The sequence below is a fragment of the Hipposideros armiger genome, unplaced genomic scaffold (assembly GCF_001890085.2).
Source record: "Hipposideros armiger isolate ML-2016 unplaced genomic scaffold, ASM189008v1 scaffold_619, whole genome shotgun sequence".
NCBI classification, from domain to species: domain Eukaryota; kingdom Metazoa; phylum Chordata; class Mammalia; order Chiroptera; family Hipposideridae; genus Hipposideros; species Hipposideros armiger.
The window spans coordinates 1010513-1018673 of NW_017731969.1; the positions used below are offsets into that span (position 1 = coordinate 1010513).

The 8161-nt window shown below is 52.3% G+C and overlaps 1 protein-coding gene across 1 annotated transcript in view; it reads left to right on the forward strand.

Moving 5' to 3' along the window:
* Window positions 1–4801, forward strand: part of DACT3 (dishevelled binding antagonist of beta catenin 3) — a 9001-nt gene extending 4200 nt beyond the window's left edge. The window contains exons 2-4 of the mRNA XM_019625185.1: window positions 1133–1229; window positions 1395–1547; window positions 2550–4801. Of these exons, the coding sequence (XP_019480730.1) occupies window positions 1133–1229; window positions 1395–1547; window positions 2550–3949 (1650 nt within the window). The 3' untranslated portion in view covers window positions 3950–4801. The remainder of the gene's footprint in view (window positions 1–1132; window positions 1230–1394; window positions 1548–2549) is intronic.
* The last annotated feature ends 3360 nt before the right edge of the window (window positions 4802–8161 follow it).

The following is an 8161-nucleotide window of genomic DNA, read 5'->3' on the forward strand; positions in this document are numbered from 1 at the left end:
GGGGGGTGGAAGTGTCTGTGAGGGAGCGGGCCAGTCTTTCTGCCCTAAATAGGCAGGGTTGGGCGCCTGCCCTCCCATTCCCTCCTCCCTCCTCTCCTCCCTCCACTGTCCAGACAAGCAGCTTTTGTCTGAGGGTCAACCGTCAGCCCAGGCTGCTACCACCTCTGGCCTCACTCAGACCTGTGTGAGAATCTTTCTGACTTTGGCCCCGTTTTCCAAAATGGGATTAAGTCCTAGTGTCTTGGAGCCCCCATTTGTGTTGTTTCAGCCCTTACCCCCACCCCCAGTCACTGTCACACTCCCCCTCGAAGGGTTTTTTTAACCTTCATTTTTTCACACCTGATAAAAAGTGGTCTTTTCCTACAGCAAAAAGAATCCAGGGTAGACTCAACAGAAATTTCTTATGGGGCTGAAGAGCAGTGGGCAGACACTGGGGGCTTCTGGGTGGGAATGGAGCAAGAGCAGGAGGAAGATGTGGTCCCTGGGCCAAAGGAACCTGCTGGGGCCCGTTGCTGTAGTACCACTGAGGTCAGACTCACAGAAGGACTTTCCAGTAGGCATGGGGGCTTCTTTCTGAAGGGAGGAGAAAGACTTACATGAGTCGTGGTCAGCTTATTTTATCCACATGAGGGAACGTGTCAGTCTGCACTGGAAAGGTCTTAGGAAGGCTTGCAAAACAACTTTCTACTGGTGGCTAAAGGGCACTGGAGGAAGATGGGAGCATCTGAGAAAGGAAGATCAAGGACTGGGAGAAGGCAGGTCCTGGACACCAACTTTTAGCAGTGAACTGCCCTTACAGCAAGAAGATCTGAAATTAGACTAACAGGGGTCAAGGGGCCATGAGCACAGATGGAGGGAAGGGGAAGGGACAGGGTCTTCTGAGGCCTCGTCACACTTAAAAGGGAATGAAGTGGCTGCAGGATGAAGAACTAGAGTTAGCCAAAAGGACTTTTTCATGGGATGAAGGGGCAGAAATCTTGAGGGGGATCCTGGGCCTGAGGTGCTAATTTTACCTTTTGAAGTCAAAACCTCATTGTCAAAGGGAAACTCTGCCCATAAGCTCCTGGAATAGGGGACCAGTTGGCAGAGGACTGGGGGCCTCCTGACCATTCTGCTCTCCCCATGCCTTCAGGAGGCCTTGCCCGGGCTCATTTGGGACCTGGGCCAGCAGCTGGGAGACCTGAGCTTGGAGTCTGGGGGCCTGGAACAGGAGAGCGGGCGCAGCTCGGGTGAGCATGGGTAAAGGGGGCAGGGTTGGCCTGGGGCACCCCAATGTTTCCCACTGCCCACCATCCCTCAGGCTCCCTCATCTCTGCCTCTTGGGCTCCTTTTCTCCACTCCTGGTTTCCCCAGACAGGCCCCTGATTGTCTCTCCCCTTCTCCCCGGAATCCAGGCTTCTATGAAGACCCCAGCTCCACAGGAGGTCCCGACTCACCACCCTCCACCTTCTGTGGGGACAGTGGCTTCTCCGGATCTGGCTCCTATGGACGCCTGGGTCCCTCTGAACCCCGGGGCATCTATGCCAGCGAGAGGCCCAAGTCCCTAGGTAAGGTGGGTGGGGTTGGGGCCCGGAGAGCCAGGGACTGGACAGTGAGAGGATGGTTTTGAGCCCAAGCTTCTGAGTCAGACCAATCTGGATTCAAATTCTGGCTGTTACATTCCCTTTTCATGTGATTTTGAGCATGTCACTTCTTTCTGGACCTGTTTCTCCATCTGTTAAAACGAGATTAATAACAGCACCTACCGCATAGGGAGGAAGTTTTGAGTATTCAGTGAGCCTCTGCCCTAAGGCATTAAACTTGGCAAATGGGAGTCACTCAGTAAACAGGAACTGCTGTTATTCATTTATACAAGTAAGTTTCTGAGCACCTACTATGTGCTATCCTAGCACTATCCTAAGGGTGAGGGATACAGCATTGAAAAAAATCCATGTCCTTATGAAGCTGACATTCTAGTGGGTGAAATAGGTAATACACAAGATAAATAAGTAAAACATATAGGGTATTAGATACTGACATGTACGATGAAAAGAAAATTAGAGAAGAGGACTAGGGCTTGTCCCTTTGAGTTGAGGAAGGAATTGCAATTTTACAAACTATGGCCAGGGAGGACATCACTGAGACTGTGACATTTGAGTGGCACCCTGAAGTAAGTGAGGGCGTGGGCCAAGCAGATATCCTAAGGGAAAAGTCTTCTGGGAAGCAAGTGCAAAGGCCCTGAGGCTGGAACGGGACTGGCCTGAGCATCCAGGAGGTCAGTATGGCTGGAGACCAATAAATATATAGAGGAGAGGAGTTAGAGATGGAGGTCAGAGAGGTAGAGGCAGGACAGACCTTGTGAGGGTCTTGTGAAGATTTTGTTATGAACCTGCTATGAGGGAAGGGGTCATTTGGAGGGTTTGATGGGAGTTGGAGAATTGTGGGAGTGTGTGGGGAGGGCGGGTGTAACAGAACAGACGACCTGCTCCTCCTAGGCGCATTGAGAAAGGGCTTTGACTGCCTCTTCCCTATTCCTTTTTTTTTTTTCCCCCTTGCCTTCCTTTCCCTAGGAGATGCCAGTCCCAGCGCTCCGGAGGCGGTGGGTGCTCGGGCAGCTGTGCCGCGGTCCTTCTCCGCTCCCTATCCGACGGCAGCGGGGTCTGCGGGCCCAGACGCCTGCTCCTCCGCGGAACGGCGGGCCCGCACTGGGCCCTTCCTGACGCCCAGCCCCCTGCACGCAGTGGCGCTGCGCAGCCCGCGGCCAGGTGGCCGGCCCCCTGCGGACTCGCCCGACGCACCTGGCAAAGGGCGGCCCCTGGACGGCTACATCTCAGCGCTCCTGCGCAGGCGCCGCCGCCGGGGGGCGGGCCAGCCCCGGACCAGTCCCGGGGGCGCGGACGGGGGCCCGCGGCGCCAGAACAGCGTGCGCCAGCGGCCACCCGACGCGTCCCCGCCCCCCGGAGGCGCGCGGCCCGCGCCCGAGCCCCCAGTGGAGCGCGCGGGGGGCCGTTCCGCCAGTCCAGCCGCCTTGGGCCGTGCCTGGGTCTCGCCTTGGGAGTCAGAGGCGGTGCCGGAGCCTGCTGCGCCGCCAGCTGTATCCTCGCCCCCCGACAGTCCGGGCGAGGGCCGCCTGGTGAAGGCGCAGTACATCCCAGGGGCACAGGCGGCTACTCGTGGCCTCCCTGGCCGCGCGGCCCGCCGCAAAGCGCCACCACTGACCAGGGGCCGCAGCGTGGAGCAGTCCCCACCGCGGGAGCGTCCCCGTGCCACAGGCCGCCGCGGACGCATGACGGAGGCCTCGGGCCGCCGGGGCTCGCCCAGGGCTCGGAAGGCCGCGCGCTCCCAGTCCGAGACCAGCCTGTTGGGCCGAGCCGCCGCAGTTCCTCCGGGACCCCCCAAGTATCCTACAGCTGAACGGGAAGAGCCTCGGCCTCCGCGGCCCCGCCGCGGCCCAGCACCCACGCTGGCGGCGCAGGCCGCGGGGTCCTGTCGCCGCTGGCGCTCCACCGCCGAGATCGACGCAGCTGATGGGCGCCGAGGCCGGCCCCGCGGCCCCGCGGCCCGCGGCGGCCCAGGGCCTGGCCCATCCCCATCTGCTCCTCAGCGCCGGCTGCTCTATGGCTGCGCAGGCAGCGACTCAGAGTGCTCAGCGGGGCGCTTGGGGCCCCTTGGACGCCGGGGGCCGACGGGTGGTGTTGGCGGCGGCTACGGGGAGAGTGAATCTAGTGCCAGCGAGGGGGAGTCGCCTGCCTTCAGCTCCGCTTCCAGCGACTCAGACGGCAGCGGTGGCCTCGTGTGGCCGCAGCAGCTGGTGGCGGCCACCGCGGCCTCGGGGCCAGGGGGTAGTGCAGGTGGAGGGGCGCCAGCGGGCCCCGCCAAAGTCTTTGTGAAGATCAAGGCTTCCCACGCGCTCAAGAAAAAGATACTGCGTTTCCGTTCGGGTTCTCTCAAGGTCATGACTACAGTGTGAGTTTGAGGGTTTGCTGTGGGCTCCCCCTTCATAGCCTCTGCACCATCACACCCCCAATCGCTGACCCTTCCACACCTCCCTTCCAAAGACCACCATTTTCTCTGCTTCCAAAGACCCTTCCTCACTGCCCCCATCCACTGCAGTCTTGGTTGAAAAGGCTCCCCCTCCACCATAGGGAGGAATGGGGGAGGAGCTCTGTTTGACCCAGTTCAGCTGCTGGCTCTTCAGCCCGCAGGGCAAAAAAGTTCCATCTCTCTGGGCCTCAATTTCCTCATCTGTACTATGGGTGTACTATGGTATGCAGAAGAGGTAATTCAGTTTGAATTTCCTCACTTTAGTTTAGACACTTAGTCTGTTTGATGCCCTTTACTTCTCTCACTGAGCCCTTACTTCATTCACCTTTCTATGACCAGATGCGGTTCCCCTCATATACAAAGTGCCCCCCATTCATGTCCCTGGACCCCTGGGATATCCCCTTGGCACCCTGGTTGGAAACTGTCTGACCCAGATGGTGCCTGGGAAGGGAAGGAGCACTGACTTTGGGGTTTTGAGGGTTAAGTAAGAGTTGATAACACCTGGAAAGAAAGACTCTTTTACCTCTATCCTTGGACAATTATGGAGGATTGGGAGGTAGAAGAGGGGAAGAAAGATGGCATCTATCTCGTGGACCCCCCTGTGAGAGGGAGTAGGGGGAGCTCAGGATGACCCTCAGCTGTTCCAATCCAGTATTTTTTTTTTCTTTTTAAAAAATTACTGTATTTATTATGACGATGGTGACTCCCCGTTGCACAGGGGGGCCAGATTCTCTGTGTTTCTCTAACCTCTTTGTAAATAAATGCACAATGTTACATATGTGGTTGACTCTGTGTTAAAATGGTAGAAATGCTTTTCCTTTAGACTAACATTATTGAGCAACTACAGTGTGCTTTGGATATGGCAGGTCCAGAACCAGATGGCAGATGCCAGGGTGGGTCTCAACATCATTTTCCTACCATTGGCTATTTTACTTCAATGAATCTGACCTTTGATGGAGTTTTGTTTGATCATAAATATGGTTTCATAAAGATGGAAATAATATAGGTAAAGGGACTGTCCCAAATCCTCTCACTCAGAAGTCATCATAATCGGTTTGATGTACATCCTTCATGTTTTTACATACGTGTATAGGTCTAAGTAACTATATAAACATATTACTATAAATAGGCAAATACATATTTTCACACTGGTTATATAAAACTACATAAATTGAACTGTATGCATTGTTTATCAGGGGTTTTTTTTTATGGTTAAGTCATCTGTGCCTGGAGATTTCTTTATGGGAAGGATTTTAATTAAGAATTGAATTTCTTTGATGGTTATAGTACTACTTAGCTTTTCTATTTCTTGCTGTGTCAGTTTTGCTAAGTGGTATTCTAGGAATTTGTCCATTTCATCTAAACTTAGGTGTCATATTTTCCTATCACTGCAGCAGCTGTATGAGATTCCACTGTGGTGAGTCCCATAATCTAACCCTATTCCTTGGTTCATATGGATCTTGCTTCAGTAATGTCTTTTTTTTTAAAGATTTTTATTGGTGAATTGGGGGGATGGGAACAGTGCTGGGGAATTGGGGGAAGGGGGACAGACAAGTTGCTGTCATTTTGTTCTTCAGTCTAGTTGTGGAGGATGTTGCTTCACTGGCCCAAGTTGGCACCATCATTGCGCTCTTCCCGGGTGAGGCAGATCAGTCGCTGGCTTCTGGACGACCGCTCACTGCGGCTGCTGGCCGCTCACGCTGGCTGCTGGCTACACACGGTAGCCCACGGCAACCCACTGCCACAGGGACTGCAGCCCACGCCGTCGCCGGCGACTCACAGCAGCCCAGCTCCAGGTTGAGCCGTTGTTCAGCATCTTAGCTGTGGAGGGCAGTGTCACTGGCCCTCATATGTGGGATCCGAACCAGGGCCCTCTGGCATCCCAAGCGAGCTCTTAACCATCGCGCCACTTGGCTGGCCCAGCAGTAATGTCTTGTACATAATTCTTTGTGCATTTATGTATGAATGTCTGTAGGATCCACTCCTAGGAATAGAAATTCTTGGTCATTATAGTCTGCTCATTTAAAAACTTAATTCCACTTCCATACCCCACTTCCTTCTACTAAGACTGCCTTCAAATGACATGTGCAACTGCAAATTTTGAGATGCTGTTTTTCTACCCCTTCACCAAACAGGAGTTTGAGAACTGTGTTTTGTTTTGTTTTTAAAGATTTTATTGGAGAATTGGGGAAGGGGAACAATGTTGGGGAATTGGGGAAGGGGAACAGCCAAATTGTCCTTCAGTCTTAGTTGTGGAGGGCACAGCTAGCTCAGCTCCAAGTCCAGTCACCATCCGGCCGCCTGTTGGCAGCTCAGGACAGCTCAGCTCAAGGTGTCATGTTCAGTCTTAGTTGTGGGCGGGTGTGGCCCATCATCCCATGTTGGAGTCAAACTGGCAACCTTGTCGTTAGGAGCATGTGCTCTCACCAGCTGAGCCATCCTGCCACCTGTTGGCAGCTCAGCTTGGGTGCAGCTCACTGGCCCATGTGGGAATTGAACCTGCAACCCTGTAGCTCAGAGCTCGCACTCTTAACCAAGTGAGCCACTCGGCTGGCCCCTTAGAATTGTGTTGTTTTAATTGGCCTGTCTTACTCCCTGTTTCCTTGAGGTGGTACATCTTTTGGTTTACTTATTCACCAACTTGTGTTTCTTCTACCTGTTTACATACTTTGCCCATTTTTCTATTTGGTAGGCCCAATAATTATACTAATTTTAAGAATGGGTAAATAGAGGCTCAGAGAGAGGCCATCAATTTCCCTGGTCACACAGCAAGAGGGAGCCAGGACTAGGACCCAATCCCCACCAACTCCACAGTCTGAAGAATGGGTATTTGTTGCTGTTTTGACCCTTGTGTGTCTACATGGGTGGGTCCACCACTCTTTCCCTTTGAGGCCTGAGAGAGCGGGGGACCAGGCCTGCTGTGCTCACTTGTATCTCTAGTGCCCAGTAGGGCACTAGGGACATAGCAAGGAACAAAAAGAAAAAAGTCTCTGCCTTGCAGAGCTTCTATTCTAGTGTGTATGTGGATAAACATGTATTTCTGTTAGAGTACCAATAAATCAAAGTTATTTTTAAAGGTATTCCAGGAAAAGCCATTGCTTGTCAGGCCCTTGGGAATATTTGCCCTATGGGGAATGGACTTGTCTAAGGCCACACAGGCCACTCAGTGGTCAAAATGGTTGAAGTAATATGGATGACCTTCCTTCCTTTTTAAGATTCTGAGCCTTACTCATAAAAAATAACAGCTAACACCCATTGAAACTTATGACATGCCAGACACCAGTCTCAACACTTTATATATATTGACTCATTTAATCCTCACAACCTCATGGGGGGTAGATACTATTATTATGCTCACTTTACAGATGGAGAAACTGAGGCACAGAGGTTAAGTAGCTTTCCTGAAGCTATTAAATAACAAATCCAGAATTTAAGTTCAGGCTGCCTAAGAGTCCAGGCTCTTAACCACTGCCATACACAGTAGATTTGCTATATGGATTATCTTTAGAAAGATACACAGGGAACTGGGTCACAGAGATGGAAGCTGGTGGGGGTGGGGGGGTGTTGACATAATAAGTAGATTTTATCATCTTAAATGTGATAAAAAAAACAATGAGGAAAAACCAAGCAGAGCTATGAGGGAATTGGGTGGGATGGGGGAGCAGAGGAGTTTGTAATTTTAGGTAGAGTGATCAGGGATGAGCTAATCGAGAATGTGACATTTGATTGAACAGAGCCTGAAGGAGGGATGAGGCATGTGGCTATCTTGGGAAATAATATTCCAGGCAGAGGGATCAGCCAGTGCAAAGGCCCTGAGGCCAAAATGGTGCCTATCATGTTGGCAAAATAGCTAGGAGACACACTACTCCAGGGTATCTGGAGTAGTGCATGAGGGGGAGAGGAGAAGTGAGGGCAGAGAATGGTAAGGGCCATTGATTGATTAGTGATTGATGATTAGTGATGATCATGTGGGGCCTCGTGGGCCATGGTGAGCATTGTGGTTTGTACTCTGAGGGAATCGGGAGCCATGGGGAAAATTCTGAACAGAAGAGGGACTTAGTTTTTTTTTTTCCTGTTTTTTTTTTTGGGTGGGCGGGGAGATGAGGAGGTTAACCAGCTCTCTCTATTTAAAGATATA